Source organism: Rhineura floridana, chromosome 4, assembly GCF_030035675.1.
Source record: "Rhineura floridana isolate rRhiFlo1 chromosome 4, rRhiFlo1.hap2, whole genome shotgun sequence".
NCBI lineage: Eukaryota > Metazoa > Chordata > Lepidosauria > Squamata > Rhineuridae > Rhineura > Rhineura floridana.
In genome coordinates this window covers 66,738,873-66,761,556 of record NC_084483.1, presented here as the reverse complement: position 1 = coordinate 66,761,556, position 22,684 = coordinate 66,738,873, and the positions used below count along the sequence as shown (strand labels likewise).

Below are 22,684 nucleotides of genomic sequence, written 5' to 3'. Positions count from 1 at the left end.
ATTGCAGGTGCTGCCACCACTCACCATATGCTCAGAGGCACGTTACCAAATTCTTCCAAGCTACACAGGAAGTGGATTGGACTGTGAAAGACCAACCCCAATTGTGTTTGCTTTTTGACCAATTTGTAGGGCAGTCCAATATCTCAGAGAGGAGGTCAGGTCTCCTGCTCCCCTGGTGCATTCACTATAGCTGCCCAATTTCCCTGCTTTTTAAAGTTGGATAGAATATCTGTGGGCTATAGGTACATTCTTAAACCACAAGGCTTTTTCCCTATTAGTGAATTTCTTTGCTTTTTAATCTGGGAGGTAAGAAATGGGATGCTGTGCAAGTTTGCTGAGAATGGATTGATCATTTGCATGCTTATTGAGTTCAGTGCAATCCCCTGCAATCATGCTTAGGATAGGTGAAACTGACCACAGGGGATGGGGAGGAGGGAGGGGAGGAAACACAGAAGGGAGGACTGGGATGGGAGCAGGCAGGACGGGGAGGGGAGGAGAAGGACAGGTTTGATCATTTGCACATTTATTGAATTCAGTGTGATTTACTCCCGTGCAGTCATGGTTAGGTTAGGTAAAACTGACCGGGAGGGAAGGAATGGAGGGCTCGAGTGGACAGGGGAGGAGGAAGAAAGAAGAGGGGAGGGGAGGAGGAAGGGAGAGAGGAAAGATGGGAAAAGCAGGTCTGATCATTTGCATGCTTATTGAGTTTACTCCTATGCAATCATGGTTAGGATAGGAAAAACTGGCCATGGGGGAGGAAGAGGGGGAGGGGGAAGGAGCATATTGGAGGAGGGTCAAGGAAGGGCGAGGGGAGGGCAGGTTTGATCATTTGCATGCTTATAGAGTTCAATGGTATTTACTTCCGTGCAATCATGCTTAAGATAGGTAAAACTGACCATGGGGAGGAGGAAGGGGAGGGGGAGGAGGAGATTGGAAGGGAATGGGGATGGAGGGGCAAAGGAAGGGGGAGGGAAGGGCAAGAGGGAGGGGATAGGAGGGAGGAGAAGGGAAGGTGGGTTTGATCATTTGCATACTTTTTGAGAGATTTACTTCTGTGCAATCATGTTTGAAAATGGAAATGGACTGCCTTCAAGTCGACCAGAATTATGGCGACCCTTTGAATATAGATTTCATGGTAAATGGTATTCAGATGTGGTTTTACCATTGCCTTCCTCTGAGGCTGAGAGGCAGTGACTGACCCAAGGTCACCCAGTCAGCTTCATGGCTGTGTGGGGATTCAAACCTTGGTCTCCCAGGTCATAGTTCAACACTTACCTGGGGGAGGGGCAGACAGGGGAAGGGGAGCGGGAGGAGATTGGGTGGGTGGGAACTGGGCAGAAGGGAAGCCCCTTTCCTTTTCAAAAGGAAAACATTGTGAACAGTATCATTGCTTTTCAGCATTTCCCCCACCTTTTTATTCTACATCAGGCACATGTAGCCTCCCACCCAAATTTAAAGCAAAGCTGTCCCTGGCCACATCCACACCAGGCCTTTAGTTCACTTTGGACAGTCATGGCTTCTCTCAAAGAATCCTGGAAGTGTAGTTAGTGAAGGGTGCTGAGAGTTGCTAGGAGACACCCTGTTCCCCTCACAGACCTTCAATCAGAATGGCTGACTGTTAAACCAGTCTGGCCGCTGGAGCTCCCTCAGGGGAACAGGAGTCTCCTCTCAGCCCCCTTCACAAAGTATACCTCCCAGGATTTTTGGGGGGAAGCCATGACTGTCTCACGTGAAATCAAAGTCTAGTGTGGGTGTGGCCCCCTGATTAGGCAAGCCCAGCAGCTGTGAGTCTGTCTTTTAGAACTCTGACAGTTGGTTCTTACTGAGCATGCCCATTGTTATCATAGGGTTTCAGCCAAAATTTCTTAAATTAATTAAAAATCAGCCAGGCATTTTTTTAACTTTTAAACTGCAGAGGATGAAGGTCAGAGAATGGGGCAAGGTCAGTATTAGGATTACAGGTACTCGAACATGGCTGATTTTTAATGAATTTCAACAGATTATGAGAACTCTCAGAGAAAAAGGTCCAAAAGGGCTCTGGTGTTTCTCTCTTTTTACACTTTGAACTATCTATTCTCTTTGTTTTGTGTATTACCATGAAAATTGAGAGGGTTATTAAGCAAGCATTTCTGAGTTCAGGACTATAAGTTTTGTAAGGTTTTGTTTTGAAATGAGCTTATGGGAAGCATCAGAATGGCATGGGGGGTATTTTCAATTTAACATTGCAGAATGTGAAAAATCCACGCTGGCTATAGTATACAGCCACTCTTGTGGCTGTATAATAACTCCCAACAGCCCCAGGAGGATGGCCAAGGAAGAGGGAAGCTGAAGTTCAACAACATCTGCAGGGCCAAAGATTTCCCACACCTGCTCTGTTTGACGGGTTGTCCAGTTCAAGTCTGGTTTAAACATAAAGAACTCACCTAAGAAAAGAGACCAGGGGTCTTAAAATTGCCCATCAACATTGAGAACCTCAACAGCAGGCTGATCAATTAGTTATTGTAAACCGCCCAGAGAGCTTCGGCTATGGGGCGGTATATAAATACAATAAATCAATAAATCAATAAATAAATCAGGCATACAGGTCACCTTGCCATAGTCTTCCCCATTATGGTGAAATGTACCATATTTCTACTTATTATAGTCATTATTTCTAAATGATACTCATTATTTCTAATTTTGAATCTACACATATAAATCAGCATATGTAATATGCGTGGTGGTTGTGTAAACAGGCAAAATTATTTTGGGCACAGATAGGTAGGATGATGCAAAAAATCTTAAAGATAAATATTCAGTCAAAACCAGAATTTTTTTTATTGGGTTTTATGGATAAACAAAAGGAAAAGAAATATGGAAGAATAATATTATATATGATCACGGCAGCAAGATTACTATATGTACAAAAGTGGAAAATGGAAACGATACCAACAATGGAAGAATGGCTATTGAAATTAATGGACTTAGTTGAGATGGACAAATTGACATGTCTTATTAGAGAAAAAACGACAGATACATTTCTTAAGGAATGGAAGCCTCTTTTGGACTTTTTGGTGAAAGAAAAAAATGAAATGATGATAATGGGATTTGACGATTAATTAAGATAGACTTTGGAAAAAAGTGAATTTCGTATGTTCTAGGAGACAGGTTTGATATATATTATATACTATAGCTGATCTGTAACAAATCGGAAGTCAAGTTTTTCTTTTTATTTTTTTTCTGTTGTATTGTTTTTGTTGTATTTGTATTTGCTTTTATAAAAATTTGAATAATAAAAAATTATTATAAAAAAAAGCATATGTAATATGCAAATTGTCTCCACTTTTTTGGTGATGCCTTTCCTTTCTTTTGGCAATGCGTCAGTAGCCACCCTAATTAGAGGAATGCACAGCTCCTTAAAAGGGGTCAAACATTTATTATTGCCCAGTTGTGGGTGTTTTGTTTTTTTGATGGGGAAGCATCTAGAAAGCCCATATGGGTGGTGAGGGCATGATCATGGATAGAAAATAGGTGATGTGCTATCATCATGTGTTCCAGGTGAAACAACTTAAGACACTGAAATCAAATGAATGCTAATACATATTTATTATTAAAAAGGTTATTATTAAAAAGTATTTATGGAACTTGTCCTCCTTTGAGAATCATTATTTGGAAACACGACAGGACTCCTATATAAGGTAGATTGCCCTGGAGATAAACTGAGAGGAGGCTGCTAATGGTTAATTGGATTATAAATTTTAAAATAAACTGTTTAATTGGATTATAAATTTAATAGTATATTTTATATTTGCTGTTTGGTCTATTTCTACTGTCTTTGACCCACTCTGGAGGCTGAGCTGACAATGAATTAAACTTAAAGTAAATAAATACTGCTTTTCTTCATTCTAACTTTCCTTTCATCTTTTAAAACACCATGCAAGTATACTTGTGATACAGCCACTAGGGGGCAGAAAAATCTAGACATATCCAATAATGCACTTTATAATGCAATCCCTAGAAGGCTGGGGTTATTAAACTCAAACTGTGCTTAATTTAGGTATACTATTATTGACATATGCTGTGCAGCCATAGTTCAATGGTAGAACATGCTTGCATATACTGCATCCCCCATTCAGTCCTGGAACTCCACTGGCAGCAAGGCTAACCTGTGGGCTTAGAAAACTGCTGCCAGTTAAGAATGGTCTTACTTGGTGAAAGGTAACTTCTTGCTCGATATACCTTGCTCCTTGCTATCTTAATTTGGGGGTTGCAGTGGTACATTTCCTTATTTTACCTTTTTGTTAAATACTTAATATTTCAAAGTACAACATGTTTTTTAAAGAAAGTACTGTCTTATTTTTCAGAAATATACCATAATAATGCTATAGCATGACAATCACCTCCCAGTACTTTCCCTGGATTTCATTTTTAATTTTAATCCCTATAATCCAGAGGGGAATGATGATCAACACACAGAAAAAGGTTTTGAGGGTGAATCTTCCTAACCACAAAAGCCTAGGAATCGCCCAGTAGGGGAGTGCAGAATTGCTGCATCTAGGCCTTGAGCTGCATGCATGACACTATTCCATTCCAAAGACTCATGCTATGAGCACAGGTGCACTCATCAAATGTCACTCCTAAGTCAAGACACTTAGTTTTTTCCACCTCTAACAGATCATCAGTTCTACTAGAGCCACGAAGCTTAGTGGAGAGCTTGCAGTTCTGAGGATAGGAGACATGTATCTGAAACCTTGTACACATTTTACACTTATATTGATTTTTAATTGGATTTATGTGCACCCATTATTTTTATTGTTATTTGATTTTTTATCTGATTATTTGATGTTTATATTGCTAATTTAGTGGCTCATAGCAACCCATACAAAGTTTTACAATCAAGGGTGACAGAATTAACTAAAAACAATACCAAAATGGAAATAGACTGCCTTCAAGTCGATCCCGACTTATGGCAACCCTATGCATTGGGTTTTCATGGTAAACGGTATTCAGAGGGGGTTTACCATTGCCTCCCTCTGAAGCTAGTCCTCCTCAGCTGGCTAGGGCCTGCTCAGCTTGCCACAGCTGCACAAGCCAGCCCCTTCCTTGTCCACAACTGCTAGCTGGGGGGCAACTGGGCTCCTTGGGACTATGTAGCTTGGCCACAGCTGCACAGGTGGCAGGGCATGTAACCCCTGAGCCACTCACTATGGGGGTGATCTTTAGCTGGCCCTTGACACCCAGGAGACATAAGTGGGGATTTGAACTCATAGACTCTGGACTCCCTGGCAGGCTCTCCTCCCCACTGTGCTATACCAGCTATCATTAAATTAAAACAATACCAACAAAGTCTTATTTTCCCTTAACACTAGCTACTAATATTTTGTAAACCACTTAGAGGTCTTTATATTCAAGCGGTATATAAATTTTGTTAAATAAATAAACATTAAGATCAAGTCTTAAAGTGCCTTCAACATGGAAAGGCTCCAGCTCAAATGGGCTTCTATAGGTTAAAGACTGCTATCATGTTTCCTTGATCCTATTATCATGTCTGTTCTAATTTGAGGAATTGGTACTTCCTCCAGGAACACACCCATCATGGTACATAAAAAACACCCATGAACATACAGCGAGGAGTGGTCCTTTAGCTTTCAAAAAAGTGTGTTTATTGATAAAAAATGTATGTACTGCCTACTATAATGAGTCACTCCAGTAGCCTAACCATAATAAAAACCACTCTCATAATAGGACGAGACTATATAATGGCCTGGCTTGAACACAACACTAAGCCAGCCTATGACTTAGCAAGAGCAAACAAGTGTATAGGCAACCAAAGTGAAAACTGCAGTCGCTGCACTCCTTTCCTGGTCCTGCTGCTGCTATGCTACCAAGAGCTAACCCATGGTTTGCCTTAGTTACGTGTGAGCCTAGGCTTGTCTTGCTCCCAACAAATCATGGGCTGTAACCAAGATTTGTCCTTGGTTTACTGCTCATGGTTGGGAGAAACAAACCTCAAACCCAGGTTTGCATGAAATGCTAAGCCAAACATGACTTAGCTCTGGGTAGTGTGGCAGTAGCAGGACGAGGCGAGGAGTGAAGTGGCTGGAATTTTCTTTCAGGGTACACACTTGCTTGCTTGCTCACTCTTGCCAAGCCATCAATTGGCTCAGTGTAATGTGCAAATGGAGCCAATATATTATTTCTGCAAATTAACCTTGATGTCCACTTTCCAAACCAGCCTCAAAAGGACACCAAACTGTCGACAGGAAGATAATGGGTTGTAGGCACCGGAGTTCTAGTCAGTCACATGCCACCTATATATGAAGGCAAATTTGGACACATGCAATTATTTTAAAGAATCAGCAGAACACTAACTGTCATCAGACAACCACTCTGTTGACAGGCATACCCATACTGTACTGCTAAATTACACTTCATGGCACGTTTGAGAGGGGAAGCATTAAACACCATAGTCTTATCAGAAGGTGTACTTTTGATAGTTTAGGTTATTTGCAAGTAATTCCAGGATCTTATTCACCTTCAGGTAAGTTCAGAAGTCCCCCCCAACCCCCCCTTATTTTCTACATACACTAGAATGGTGTGTTTCCAAAACAGTGGCTCATAAGTCACAACAACTTCGTTCATGGGTTATCAGAGTCCCAGTTATAAATGTGAGAGAATTATACATTGAATTTGAAGGGGTGGGCATGGAAATTGTTACCAAACTCTTGAGTATGCAGTTGATAGGTGGCTCCCAAAGGGAAGACACATTTCCACTAGTGGATCCCCCAAAAAGAATAAAACCACTGCAAGGAGAGAAAGAGTTACAATTGGCAAAGAAACTGTTATTTCTCTGTTGCTGGTGACAGCTTGGTTGACTTTTTAAGGGTAGTGCTGTCAGCACTAACCTTCTTACACTTTGCAATGTAAGACGTTGTGATGAAGTCTCAAAGGAACACCCTTCATAGGTTACTAAGTGACTTTCCCTTCTGAGTTCTTCGACCTTGGTCCATTGGAAGTAACAAACAGATGAGTAGTTGTTGAGTTCTTTAAGCTCCCAATGCTCATTTGTATATAATTATGTACTCATTTGTAGAGAATTATTATCAGCTTTGCCTATTGTATAGAATAAAATATAGGAAACAGCAATCCACAACTGAACCGTTTTTGAGGATTTGTTCAACTTTTGGAATGGCATAACCATAACTCAGGGTATCAACTCCTAAGGACCAGGGATATAAGAACGACCGAGCAAGAAAGCTGAAATAGTTGAAAATTGGCTTTACCACTTCATATAATTCATTCTGCTTAGTGTTCTTTGAACTAAGCAGAAACCACAAGTCTTTCTGGTCAAGAGCTTTGTGGGAAAACACAGCCCCACATTTACTCTCTGTTACAGGCTAATCACAATCCCCTTGTCATTTTTATTTAAGTGTAACCACTCTTTAGGGTTTATTCACCCTCTTTCAACTTCTCTGCCACTTTCTCCTGAGCTCATTTCATTTATTTAAACAAGGCTTCCGAGGCTGAAAATCAAATAAGTAACCTCGGTCAAGAAACTTTTGTGATTCCAACACACAGCTTGTCAATGCTAGAAGAGGCAATCTGGATAAAATTAGTGTCAGTTTTCCAAAAAGGAAAGACATGGCTGGTTCTGTGGCTGGTTCTGAATGCTGGCTGTTCCACAGCAGCAAAATCGCTTGCACTGACAAAGTTGTACAGAATCTAAGTAGACACTTAAATTAAGCCTTTTAGCTTGTCTGCCAACTGTGCAAAACCAATATTAACAAAGTTAGTCTTTCTCTCTTCCCATATGTATAAACTCTACTTATGAGCAAATCTCAACATATATGCTCCCAAGCTTCCCCTTTCTGCACTCTAAACGCAAACGTTTAAATCCTCTCATTCTCCTCACCATCACCCCTTTAGGAGTCGAGATGCTCTCCGTTCCTAGAAAGCTGTCCAGCATCTTCTAAACATAAGGGAATTATGTCAAGCTCACACCAGTCTTTCTAAACTCTTAATGCTACCATAATTTCAAACACTGATGAGTCTTTGAAACACGGGGATTTTGATTAACCTATTAACCTGACCTATTAATAAAACTATTAAGTGTTTAGATTAACAGTTTCATCCTTTGCACATTTACTGAGTTCGACGGCACTTACTCGGAAATGTGGATGGGATTGTAGCTTAAATCATTTGCTGATTTGCAATTTCACGTATACTTCCCATCCACAGAAGACCAAGATTTCCCCACCTTTTATTAAATATGTGTTTCGTCACTGGCTTAAAGAAAATCGACAACTCAGCTATCATTAGCGCCAACAGAGACAACATACACATTAACACATATTTAGCTCAGTGTCAGTTCCTTCCTGATAAGTATTTCTTGGAGACCGAAGCCTTAGAAAAGTGCTTGATTCCAAACCAGCGAGTCGTTCCCTCGGTTTTTAGGTGCTAAACGGGCAACACATCCCTGAAACTAAGTCTGGGTCGTCATTGTCCTCATACCTCGCGCCACGGCTCCGCCGCTCGCCACGCCTGTGCTCCTCACCAGCTAAACCTGAAGTGGTCCTTCTCGTTAAAACACAAGCAGAAAACACGATGCCCAATACGCTAGAAACGACCCTTTCAGCCATACGAAACAGGGGGCTGAGGTAGCGGTGGCAGCAGCCTCGAAGCCTTGGAGGAAGCTACTGCAGCAGGCGGAGAGAGAACCGCCAGGGTCTTTCCTTCCCTGCGGGGTGGGCGGGGATGGGGACGCGCCAAAGGAGGGGAAAGAAAGGCATCCCTGAGAGTTGGCGCGGGCGGGAGGAAGAGTTGGTTCGAGGGGACATGGTGTGACCGCGATCCGCGAAGGGGCAGCAGTTGTCCGGGAAGAAGAACGGGGATGGATGAAAGGGGCACATTCCTCTCATACCAAAAGGGGTGGGGGGCAAGGCAAAGGCGGGGCTGGCTCCTGTCGCGCCCGTCCACTCTAATGAGGGGAGGCGTATGTGGGACACGTGCGTGGCGCCTGAAAAAAAGGGGGCGCCATTTTGTGCGGGGCAAGTTTTGCATTTATTGCCAAGGCCCCCTCCTCCAAAACCACCATCATCAAGTAGGCAATACTGTAGGCAAATGATGCAGAAGCAGCCTCTTCAGGGAATGTTCCCCAGGTTTTCCTTATCCCAGCAAGTAGATGTTAACCCAATCCAGCCCACTACAAGAGCCATTTGGGGAGCAATGCAAACCCATGATCTGCCTATGAAGGGGGTTTGGAATAGGTGGGTCTCCAGTTGAGGGCTACAGTCCTCCATCCCGGCTCAGTCAAGGCCCAGGGTAAGTCTGGAAAAAGGAACATTCGGGGGGGGGCGGTCAGGTCAGGTCAGCGGAGACTTACTCCTATTCCAAACTCATTTCAGCTTGGTCATAGGATCTAGCAACCCTGTGGACACTACACTGGTAAAAAAGGTGGTGAAAATCAAACTCTGTTAAAGGCCTCCCCCCCCCATTCTAGGCCAGGGGCTAGCTTGGCCAGCAGTAGCACCAACCCTGAAAGGAATTTGAAATAGGGGTATCTTATTCCAGTTTAAATTAGGCCAGCACAAACAGGAAGAGAAAATAAAACTTGTTAAAACAAGCGGTTGTGTTTTGGAAGTATCTGCTGTGTTTTGTTATTGCAGTTGTGGGTTATTGACATTTTTTGGTTAACATCTCTTTACTCATGATACAAGAGTTCATAATGAGTCATTCTTCTAAGTCAAGCTCAGATATTTTTCATGCATTTGAGTGCCATAAGACTTATATAAGTTTCCATTATAAAACTGGTTATTTAAATGGAAATATAGTGCATTGATAACACCTTTACAGAAGAGCAGACACATCCCTGCATGCAATGTAATTACAGCTATAGACAATTGTATTAAATGTAACTGCAATATTGTACAGTCTTTCAATTTTCATAATACAGTGCATTATAAAGTTTCCTGCTATCCAGAGGCATCTTGGTCAGTCTGCCAGTGTCTAATACTTCCATTTCCATAGCCTTGGCTGGCATAGAAGCAATCTTATAATGTCTTATCAGAAGTAAGTTCCATAGAGGCAGGGAAGGACTTTTGTTTGTGAGATGTGACATTTTTGTGATGCATGAAAAGTACCTAAGAGTGTGGTCATCCTTATCCTTGAATGCTATGGGTCAGGAACTAGTAATTTATTTATTTGTTTTGATAACCCATCTTCCCAAAGGCTTGGAATTGACAGTAATAGATTAAAAGAGCAAACCACAGAGAGGTATTCCAAAAGGTTTTTAGGGGTACAAATCTGTAGTCAGATCCTTGCTAAAAATATATCAGAGTACAGGTCATATCTACACTACTGTCTTACAATTAGCTTTATGCCAATTTAACTGCCATGGCATCTTCCAGAGAACTCTAGGAACTGTAATCGTTTGAAGTATTTATGAATGTTTTTGATAGGGTCTTGGGTACTCTCAGAGAACTATAACTCCCAGGTTTCCTTGGGGCCAAAGTAGTGTCACATTTCCTGCACACCATACTCTCCTTTTTTACCTAAGGCTGCTTCCAGAGGGGGTGCTAGGACAAACACAGGGTAGAGACATGTTTACTGTTGTGCTGGCTCTACCTCCCTTTTCTCAAAACAGGAGCACTAACCCTTTACACTTAAAACCTCCTCAGATCAGGTCCAGTAGTTTTTTTAAAAAATTCAGCTTCAAGGAGGTTTCACAACTGATTGGTAGATTGACCCCTTTGTCTTCCAGGTGTGGCCAATGGAAACGCTTTGCTGTAGGGTCAGGCACAGACAGTGATCGGCCCAATGCTTTACTGTGGGCGGTCCTGAAAGGTCTGAAGGCAGCTGTGGGGAAAGGTGTGGCCATCAGAGGGTAGTGTCACTTCAAAAAAATCATTCTGGCTGCTTTTCAAGCGACTTGTGTTCCCACAGCCACATGCTTAGAATTCCTCCAGGAGAAAGCAACAAAATGGTGAGCATGGAAATGGTTAAGCATCAGTTTCCCTCACAGTGTTCATCCAATTGTAATTAACCTCCTGAGGTTGCTTTTGGTTCAAGTGGACAGGGAAATGTTACACACATATGTAACATCTAGTTTGGATGTCAGAGAGAAGGCATGATATCTAATGATTTTAATTTGATGTGCTGATATGATTTTAACATATAAAGCCCTATACCTATGCAATTAGGTATTGATTTACATGCTGTCATGTAATGACCATTCACTGCATAGATATACATCAAGAAACTCATGTTGGATCATCACAAATTCAGTGATGTGTGACATGGCCCTAAGACATTATGGTAGTGGAAATTTGCTACATATGAGACGAGTATGTGACACCCACATCTCTGTTGCCCCTGTTAACAGTTCCATACCTCTTATTGGGCCTTAAAAAGCTATCAAATACAGGGGAATGCTTTTGTATTCTGGTTCCATCAGGAATATGCAAGTATTGCTTGCTATAAATACCTAATTGCTGCTGGAATCCTTCCAGTATCCAAATGTAATCCTTCAAAAGTAATTTTATCTCATTAGAAACTGAATGAACCTTGGTGCTATTTTAAGGTACTCCCTGAAATTGATCTGACACCGTCTACTAATAATCAGATATTTGCTTTGTAGTGCATTTATGAAAGACCGTATTATCCCTTATATACGCAGTCAATCATTGTGCTCTGCAGGTGAGGGCCTCCTGCAGATACCATCTTATCAGGAGGTACGTTCTGCACAACATAGGAAATGGACCTTTAGTATGGCAGCACCTACCCTGTGGAATTCCCTCCTCTTAAATATTAGAGAGGCGCCATCTCTGTTATCTTTTCGGTGCCTATTGAAGACCTTCCTCTTTCAACAAGTCTTTTAAGTTGAGACCTATCCCAGTCTGCTTCTGTGTTGGAATTGCTTTTTAATATACTCTTAAACCTTTTTTAAAATGTTTTTAATATTTGATGATGTTTTGAAAGCTTTTTTTAAGAAATGTTTTTAAAGATGTTTTGTTTTAATGTGTTTTAAAGTTTGTTTTTATGATGTTTTAAAGTTTTTAGTGCTTTTGTTTGCCACCCTGGGCTCCTGCCAGGAGGAAGGTCAGGATAGAAATAAAATCTGAAGGAGAACCTCCAGCATCGACGGGGATGCCGCTCAACAAGATTAGCCTCAGAAGGCCTTCTCTGGATCCCACCAGTCAAAACAGCTAGACTGGTGAGGACTTGAGAGAGGGTCTTCTCAATTGTGGCCCCCACCCTGTGGAATTCTCTCCCAGGTGATTTACGCCATGCCCCGTCTATAATGAGCTTCCGCCGGACCCTGAAGACCTGGTTTTTTAGGCAGGTGTTTGGAACGAGCTAATTTTACTGTGTTTTAAACTTTTAACTGTTTTATATACTGTTTTATTGTGTATGTCGCCCAGAGTGGCCACTGACCAGATGGGTGACTAACAAATCTCATAATAAATAAATAAATAAATCAGTCAATCAATAAATAAAAATTTACGCATGCTGACAGTCTTTTCAGATTAATTAATGAAAAACAACCAAACACTTCACTTAAAAAAACTAGGCACTTAACATTCTTCTGTTTATTGCTTGGGACCTGCTCATGTTGAAATTCATGTTAGAATAACATATGCTACAAAACCCACAGCATATTATAGTTCTTGGTTTCAACCAACATGTGAATATTTGGTTTGCATATTTAGTTACCACTTTCCTATTTTGTTTTTAATCATTATTTGATTAGTGCTTATTGCTGTTTCTGTGTTATATTTTCTTGTATTATTGTTAAACTTCATGGTTGTTTTTAAGTGTGTATTTAATTCACCTAGAGATGTTTGGTATTAGGCAACAAATCAATCAATCAAATAAATAAATAATAATACTATGTAATGTATTTAGGATTGTGGTCTTAAAGTATTTATATATTGCTCTTTAATCCAAAGAACTGTCAGAGTGGTTTACAGAAAAGGTTTTTCTAAAAACAATAAAACATAAAAATGAATAAAATGGTGGAAGAGCAAAAATATGTACATTTCTTTTTAAAAACCCTGTGCAATCCTATGCATGTGTACTCAGAATTAAGTTTCACTGTGTTCAAAAACATTACTCCCAGGTAGAGTTGGGATCCATTGCCTGGTACCATTTCAAAAGCACTCCATCAACCAAACGGGCAGTACCAATTTGAGTTCGTTCTTTGTCTGCTATCCGTTCTTTTTACTGGTCTAATTTTTTCCTCCCAAAAATATCAATATTAATATCAAAATTTTGAAAGAAGATATTGGTATTTTGAAAGGAGTTATCTGTATCTTGAACGAAATTCAATATTTTGAAAGAACAGTAGCTTTGCATCCTCCACCTCTGCTATTATAGGATTGGATTATTCGAGTGGAGGAGGGGTGGCAGAGAGAGAGAGAGAGAGAGAAAGCTGTACTGCTGTGCTGTGAATAAAATCAATAAAAGAACAATATATTTGAGGGAATATTCAAGGGAAAAAATCTGGTGTTGGGGGAAAGCCGCTGAAGTTCAGAGCAAACAGGCTCACTTCACAAAGATGGAGAATATGCAGACCACTGAAAAATCTGGATTTATTGGAATTCTCACCCATTCCTACTCCCAGGTAAATGTGTGTACGACGGCTGCCTAAACATCTAACAGCTTAAATGTCTGGACAAGTAAAAATATACTTTTATATTTTCTTGTGAACAGCTTAGAGGGTGGGGTTTTTTTTACACAAACAAGCGGTATATAAATTTTGGTAAATAGAATAAAATAAATAAATATTGACCTGGTTCCAAAAAGACATCAGACTCAGAGCCAAGTGACTTACTTTGGGAAGCACATTCTAAAGCTGGAATGCCATTACTAAAAACACTTATATTCCCCATCAGTACCCTATTTCAACAAATGTGGGGACCCAGAGAAAAGACTCCAAGGCTGATGTGCATGAGAAACATCCTGCCATTTTCTTAACAAATTGAAGTGCATTATAGGCATATAAAGAATAACAAAATTTGCAAAAATAGTAAACGGTCAATAATCTCAATATATCATACAGGCTCACTAAACGTGCTTTAAAATATCTGAACTGGCAGGCTTGCTCAGTAACAGAGCTGCGTAAGACAGGTCCTGTTACAGAGAAGGTCCCGCTTCATTTACTACTTCAGCCTTTCTCAACCATGCACCTTCCAGATGTTTTGGACCACATCAGCACCAGCCAGCAGGGCCAACGGTCAGAGAGCTCTAGCCCAAAACAGCTAGAGGGCACCAGGTTGAGAAGGCTTGCCTACTTGATTTAATGGAAATGGAAAGATGAGCCAGAACAGAAGCAGGATGTCTGAATAGTTTAATGGACAGGAGAGCAGCTATTGGGGAGGCCATTCAAATTGTCAGCTCAATCCTATGCATGTTTCCTTTAAAAGTAAGTGCTGTTGTGATCATTGGGGCTTACTCTCAAATTAGTGGATGTAGGATTACAGCCAGTGAAGTTACAGAAGCTGTCTGTGATAATTCAATAGTGCAGCTATATTAAGATGCTCATGTCATGCTGTCACACATTTGCCTTTTACCTTGTAATTCTCTTCTTTATATGCCTTGCTTGTATTTGCTTGCTTGCAATACAATATAACTTGTATAAAGTGCAACACCCCTCTTCTAAAACAAACAAAATACAGCTTGACAGCATGGGTTCCGGTGCCGATGGTGTGTTACACAAAACTTTAATGGCTGCATTGAGGAATTATCTGAAATGTAACAGCGGTACCTGATTTATACACTTGGCCTGTCAGAGCAGCAGTTTCAAGCAGCATGCTGATGTAAAGACAGCTACTGCAAATTGTTCCCATGGAAGAGTTATGGTCGGTATGCCTCCTTAAAGGATGCTGAAGTCTTAAAAATTTAACATGCCGTTTTCCTATTATTATACTTGCATATTTGGGGTTGTATATCCAATGGCTGTGTGAACAAAAAGCAGCTTGAGCAACCTATCTTCCTCTTCCCTTGCCCCTGTATTCCCTGAAAACACTCTTCAGAGGATGGGGTTCTGAGTGGGGGCAGTGTCATATGGTGCTGCAGTTGGGCAGAGGAGAGGGGGCAATCAGCTGAATTTTGTGCCAGTAAGGAAGAGAAAGATTGATTGTGTGAGCTGCCTTCCACTCATACAACCATTGGATACAACTCACCCTAGAATTAGAATATGTTTTGGTAGTTCATGCAGTCCAGCTTCTCAATACCGTCAAGTGTTCAGGATCTCAAAAATGCAGCATTGTCCTAGGTCTAATGCTGTCAGTTTAGTTGAATGTCATGTTGTGATATTAAATAAAACAAATTGGTGAAATTGCTGCATGTACATAGGAATAAATCAATTTAGCCTGTAGTCCTAATCCAGCCCAGAATTCCACATTTAGTATTTGCATGAGGGAAAGATATTTTTGATCTTAGTGGAGGATGCCAATCAGTTAGACAGGATTGTACCTCCTTTCTGAGACCCTTTTAAATATCTGATGATATATAGGAATCTAATATTGGCTTTTAATAAAAATCAAACTGTAACTGCTTTGGGAGGAAGGGCGGGGTATACATTTAATTTAATAACATATTTAGTTACCTGACATGTCCCAACTTAAACTTCTGCTTTTATATTACAAATGACATTTCCATTGGGGCTTTTTTATTTTTATTTTTTGCAGTAGAAGGATTTTGAATATTAGCCTTCCTAACTGCAATCTTTGAACTACTTAATGTCAGACAGGTCCCATTAGCTTCAATGGGACTACTGTGAAGAAATTTGTTTTGAGACTTATAGCATAAGTAATTCGAATGCTTTGTACTGTGTTAAAGAAATTATATACCGTCTAGGGTTTCTTTTTCTTTATGTGTTATATGTTTACCCAAGAACCTTTAGTGGCCCACTTCTTTCAAACTGAATCCATTGTGTTTTCATATGGCTGATTGGTAACAGTAGGAAAAATATAGTCCATTGTTCATTGCACATGTCTTCTTTTGATGCAACTCATGTATCTCACAATAGATGTTCGAGTGAGGGAATATAAAGCAGTGTTGGCTATTTAGGCAATTGAGTTTAGTTCTTTTTTGGTACTATTTCACCCATCTGACTGAGGAAAAGTATCTTTACCATTGGGTGATGTAATGATACGTAGAATAGCAGGTAGCAAGTTAGTTTCAAAAAGAGGATTCAAGCTGGAAGATCTTGTCTTAATTAATAATGGGACTTACAGGGCACCTTAAAAGCTTACTGTGAAGCAGATTTAAAAATTAGAACCTGCAACATGGGGCCTATTATTAACTTATGGATATATTTATAAAGCTCATTTTGCCCATACTCTTGTAAACTCTCCTCAAGGAGCTTTCAAACATCCCAATTGGACCAACATATAGATTACAATATAACATTCAAATAGCAGCGCTAGCTTGCAAAGAGTTCCTCAACCGTTGGAATAATATACAGGATCAGAAGGTGTCCCTTTAAATGCTGGGAATCCCAAGAGAATACTGTGTTTTCGTCCTGCTTGCAGGCTTCCCATAGGCATCAGGTTGGCCACTGTGAAAACAGGATGCTGGACTAGATGGGCTTTTGGTCTGATCCACATAGACTCTTCTTGTGTTCTTATGTACAAATGCTAATGCTAATAATAATAATAGATGTATTTGTGTACAGATGTTCCTGCTTTCCCCTTGAAATAACAGGCTAGGGCTGTAATCCTATACCCAGTTTCTGGGGAGTATGCCCCACTGAACTCTGTAGTACTTTAAGTAGACACGAATAGGATTGTGGTATAGGGCACCTACTCAGAAGCAATTCTTTTACTTTCAGCTAGATATTTTTATACCAACCTTCATGATAGATTATAATTAAATATATATACACATAAAAATGTAAGCCCCTACCCCATCACTTTGCAGTTTGCTTCACCACAGACAGGTGGCAATGCGAATTGCAGCATGACCGAGCAATGCTGGGCTTGGAGGGGGGGCAAGTTCAAGCAGACAGTGGGAGAGCATGTGGGAAGCTGCAGCCTGATCAACCTGTGGACCCACTTAATGGGAGGCCTCGGTGTCACTACCAAATGGCCTCCCTTTGCTCTAGGCCTTGGGGGAGGAAGGGAGACTGGTAAACAGTCTAGATGCGCTGCACGGTAGCAACAGCAGCCTGGGCAGGAGACCGGTAAGCAGCCTGGGTGGGGTGGTGGCCCAGGTGCACTGCACAGTGGTGTTTGTCAAGAAGGGGCAATGGTGCAGGTCAGTGGTGGAGGCAGCAATGTAGGAACAGGAGAGGAGTGTAAGTGGGCCCATGGTGGCTGGTGTGCACCAATGCCTGGAGGCACTGGGATATTGTGAGTGGTGGCTGGTGAGTGTGGTGCCTGAGAGGGTGGTTTCAGAGTGCCGGAGGGGGGAAGTGGGCAGGGGCAAAACTCCTAATACATTAATAAAAATACAGTCCAATAAAACAAAGACACCTGAAAACGGGCAGGAATGAAAAAGATCCGATAGTGGTTTATTTGAGCTGAACATGCAAACACAAAGTATGGACAGGACAGGGATACGTAACACAAGCCCCAACTACACATCATTCCTCCCTTCAGTTCCTGACCTTGTAGTAGGCTTCTCATGTTTGCATGAATGTGAGAAAATGTCTCCATGCAGTTGGGCATCCTGCTGTATCAGTGTTCCCAGCTGTGTGGAGGGTTTAGTCGTGTTGAAGTGAATGTGAGTAGAAGCCCCCTGCAGATCTTCCCCATGCAACACGGAGGTCAGGGACTAAGGGGAGCTTGACGGGCGCAAGAACATCCACACTTTAAGCAGTCACATTAACATGAACACCAGAACACTCCTCATGTATAACCCTAATGAGTGACTGAAGCTAGACCCAGGCATGAACAGGATCAGACGTGCCTAGTTATATCCTAAGTGGGTACATCTGTGGGGAGAGGGGACAGGTATCTAACTTCAGAATAGCGCTACTGAAATCAGTCGGATCCTTCCAGTATTAGTAGTTTTAATACTTAATCTTTAATGAAAGATTAACAGTTGCTTGTTTTAACTATGAATTTCTTTGATCAAAGCAAAATAGGCTAGATCAGCCTCTTAACATTTAAAAACAGAGGCTTGAGAACCATATTGGTGGACCACCCCATGTACAGTTAATGTTTCCTGTGGGGCTTGTTATTTAGAATTTCTCTCATAATTCCTTTATAGCTGTAAATTAGGAGACAAGGACTTAGATTAAATGAATTCCAGTGTATAAGAGAAGGTTGTTTATACACATTCCTTTCTCTCCCACGTGCATAATGAAGAAAGAAAAGAATCTAATCCTACATTCTGAACAATGTCATACTGTAGTTTTCATCACAGCTAGGTCAAATGCAATGGAATTAGATCAGCATGAAATGGATGTTTTAACAATTTTGTGGACAACATAATTTTTAAGAGTGAACACAGTCATTTTTAATGAAATGTAACAAAATCAACACTGCTGTGTGACATAAATAATAGAACACATTATTATTAATGTATGTTATTTATTCTTATTGTTTGTAAATTACTTAACCCCATTCAAAACTATAAACCACAATCAAAAAAGGACAAATACAATATAAAAAATATGAAAACTTTCAACAGCTGAGTTAGTCCAAACATCTGCTTATCTCCACCCTCACCCCCACAGCCAGCTGTTTCTATGGAAGGAACTTTTCACAAAACCAATAATATGTTAGGTTGGAGAGAAGGCATAAGCTGATTTGTTCCATCACAGCTTTTGTTCAGAGTCTGTTGTATCAATAATCGGAGGGGGGGGAGGTCTACAATATTCCTGATTGTTGGGTGCTGGTTGCTGGAATTTTACATGTTTACTGCCTGTGCATTAGCACTTGCAGTTACTGTGATAATTTGGAAAGCCAAAGTAAGTGTTCATAGTAAGATTCCTGTCTGTGCTGAATAAAGGCTAACGCAGGTAGAAATCCTAAGTTCCCCATACTCTGTGGAAACTCCAGCTCTTGCCCTAGGAAGAATTTCAGATATGCCTAATTCTGCCCTCATGAGTCATTTGCGTTAGAGTCTGGACTGTGGAGCCAAACAGCTGGCCATGAATATTGAGGAGAGCTCTTCCTTTGTTGTTTTGCCAACAGAGCTGAGTCATAACTGTGTTAACAAATAAAGTACGTTCAGAAAATTATCACATCACATTTCACCTCCTTAATACAAAATTGGACATATCTTGTGTCTCATAAAAAGTCTCAGTAAATTTTCCAGCACTGATGTTGTAGGGCCTCTGGGAGGAATGTCTGTGTGCAATCCTCTGTCAGTGAGAGGTTTGTGATCACAGAACTAGCATGCCCATTTAGTAGCCCCCACCCCCACCCCTTTCAAGACAGAGGACATCTTGCAGCTAGTTATGTCATTTCTATGGTGACAAGTTTTAATATATTAACTAGTAGCTCTAATTGATTAATAGTGCAATCCTATGGATATCTACGCAGAAGTAAATCCTACTGAATTCAGTGGGATTTACTACCCAGTAATAGGGTTGCCAGGTCCATGGCCTGAGACTGATCCTATATCTTTAAGAGAAGAGAAAGTCAGCCAAGTGCAGGTGTTCTTGCAACACTGTAATGAGAAAAACCACAGGGTGGAATTCTCCCTTCCCCCTGCCCTGCACAACTTTTAAAGATACAGAAGACCTCTTGGTTGCCAGGCCTGGCCTCCAAGAAGTCTTCTGTATCTTTAAAAGTTGTGCAGGGGGAAGGGAGCTGCATGATAGGGAAAAGAATTGTTGTTGTTGTTATGTGCCTTCAAGTCGACTACAACTTATGGTGACCCTATGAATCATCGACCTCCAACTGTCGTAAACCCTGTTCAGATCTTGTAAGTTCAGGCCTGTGGCTTCCTTTATGGAATCAATCCATCTCTTGGATTCAAACCGCACCTGCAAATAGACATTTTTCCTTTGCCAAATTCAAAGTCAGTCAGCAGAGGAAAAATGTCCATTTCCAGGTGTGGTTTAAATCCAAACCACTTCTGTAAACAGACAGCTTTAAAGTGGCTTGCTGTCAGTACCAATCAGCTGACTGTCAGCAAGCCCCACTTGTTAAGGATAAAATAGGAGTGCACTTTAAGTTCCCGATTGTTCCTTTGCAGCCATGGGTTTACCTGGTCCACACCTGATGCCACTTACAATATCAGGCATGTGGCAGGTGGGCATGATTTGCAGGTCAGATTAGAGCCCCTACCAGGTATAATTAGGCTGTTGGGCCAGAGATTCCCCACTGCTGAATAAGAACCACTATGTAACTTTAAGAATTGGTGCCTGGGTTTCCTTGATTTCTTCATTTCACTCCATCCCTTTTTCTTTTTGTGTCATGTCTTTGAGATAGTAAGCTTGCATACAGAGCTACTTTGCTTTTTAATCTGTGTAGAGCACTTAGAAAATGTTTTACTCTGTGTTTTACAAATAATAAAAATGATAATACATATTTCATCCCCTTTTTTGTCCACTTCATTCTGCAGGTACCAAAATTATCCACTTGGCTTGCATTAACATGGTATTCTGTCTCAGCAACAGTTGATCTGAGCTCTTATATGCTTAAACCACTGTAGTGGTTTATTTGTTATGGTAATTTGTCTTGCAGATGCTCCATTAACAGTGCAATCCCCTAAATGTCTACACTTACTTCTGTGTAGGCATGGTTAGGATTCAGCTGTGAGTTGGCACTATTGCAGCTTGCTATGTGTACTGAATGCAAACAACAAAAATGGATGCCCTACCGATAAGAATTATTTTGTTGGAAGAACCTCATTTCAGCTGGGTTGTCCCATGCCAGTTTTCAGTTGTAGTGGGACATCCAGAAGACCTTTGTGATTATGAGAATAGTAATGGTGTATGACTATGGTTCCCCCATACTTGAATCCATGTCTGAATCTCCCCTTCATGTATTTTTCATGCCTCGACTTTCTCATGGCTCCCACAGGAATGTTTAGGGAGTACAGGACAGCCAGGTGAACTCAGTTTGCTATACTTATGAGAAACCAGATTGATATTTGTACAAGGTATCCTGAGTCATCTGTTTTACTCATTTCTTATTTTCTGTTTTATGTGTTATTGTTTACCCTACCTGAGTTAGTAGTTCTCTTTAAATTTTGTTTGTTTAGTTTATGTGTAACCAGTTTTAGCTTTTGGAAGGTTTCTGTATTTATGTTTAAATCATGTTTCATTTTGGTTGCCCCTTCCTTACTAATTTTAACATCTGGCCTACATTCTGTAGGGTGTTGTTATAAATTACTCATATTTACTTTGAGCAGATATATATATCAAGGTTTTTTTATATTTTAGAATTCACTCTATAACTGATTTTGATGTTGTTTACATATATATTTGCAGATTGCCCTTTACAAAGGGTAGTGTTATCATGCAAAGTGCATTGGGCTTCAATAAATAATTTTTCCTATTTTTAACCTCTGGTCGTTTGCTGGTGTGGCATCTTGAGGGTCCCCCTCTTTTTGGTTCAAATGTTTTTGGGTGCTTCCTTCCTTGCTTTCCTGTTGTTACACATATGTACAAATATTGGACAGCTTTAGAGGTTTCCACACACTTTATCTTGGCCAACTTCTGATTTGTTATGTTTAGAGCCTCACTAATACTTTCTCCTGGGCTTCCTAAGAACTGAAAGTTATCTCAACAAGTGTTAATGTATTCTCTGGATTGGGGCCTTTGACTGTCTTTGAAGTTGAAATTCCATTGCAATGAAATTTATTTCAGCCACTTCGCTCATTAGCTTGGTCTACATCTTTCAGTTGCAAGAGTATTATGTTTACAATACACAGTTTGAAGTGATAGGGTGTGAATCTCAACAGTGGCGGCATATTCTGTAATCTCTGGGGTACATTTTAAAACTCCAGAGATATTGTTTGCTGTAGCTCTGTGAACTACGGGCTAATTCACGATGAAGTCACTGTACTTGGTATAATGAGGCAGTTTGTTCGATCACTTGGGGGCCAGTTTGCCATTTTTCTACAATCAAATGGCATCGGCCTCATAAGTATGAACAACTGCATGAAGAAACATTAGTGTGAACTGGGTAATACATGGATACTATGCAAGCAAATCAGGATAAATGCTCATTGTCAATAACTGTCCTGTAAAAATAAAGAATAAAGACCAGACATAGGACTCCTCCAGATGCCCTGTTCATTGACCATTCACCCCAATTTGCTTATACAAAGGTTAGATAATATCTAGTCTATATTGAGCATACATTTTGATTTGTTTGCAGGGAAGTTATATGACAGTGAGCATTCATTCTGATTTGCTTGTGGGGTGTTTACATGTCTTCCTGTTCATCCCACACTTTTCAAAGCAGTTCCCAGTTACATTCCTAGCTGCAAAAAGACCATTTATTTTTTTAACTGGATTTGTTGCACTAGCGTGACAAACACTTTAATTGCACAAATCTAACGTTCTGGTGTATGCTTGAATCGCTCCTGCAAAAACGGATCGGTTGGATGTACCCCTAGTCTACTATCACGTAAGCTTTGTGCAAGGAAATCAGGATGAATGCTGAATAAACAGGTTTAGAGGAACCCTTTAAAACCCAGCCACCTGCCATCTTAATTTGCCCAGAAATATCTGTGCATATAAACTAGCATATGCAATTTGTGTCACAGGCCTGTACCCGACATCCTTTGAGCACCT

General features: G+C 40.6%; 1 protein-coding gene across 2 annotated transcripts in view; it reads right to left on the bottom strand.

Annotated features, from left to right (window-relative positions):
* The window catches only part of PRSS35 (serine protease 35), a 56,790-nt gene that overhangs the window by 12,307 nt on the left and 21,799 nt on the right, over positions 1 to 22,684 (bottom strand). Inside the window, exon 1 of one of the 2 annotated variants that reach the window (XM_061623244.1) lies at positions 8,491 to 8,684. The exons of the other annotated variant lie outside the window; for it this stretch is intronic. Coding sequence (XP_061479228.1) covers positions 8,491 to 8,618 — 128 coding nt within the window. The 5' untranslated portion in view covers positions 8,619 to 8,684. Of the gene's footprint in view, positions 1 to 8,490; positions 8,685 to 22,684 lie in introns of those variants that run through there. 2 annotated transcript variants of the gene reach the window in all.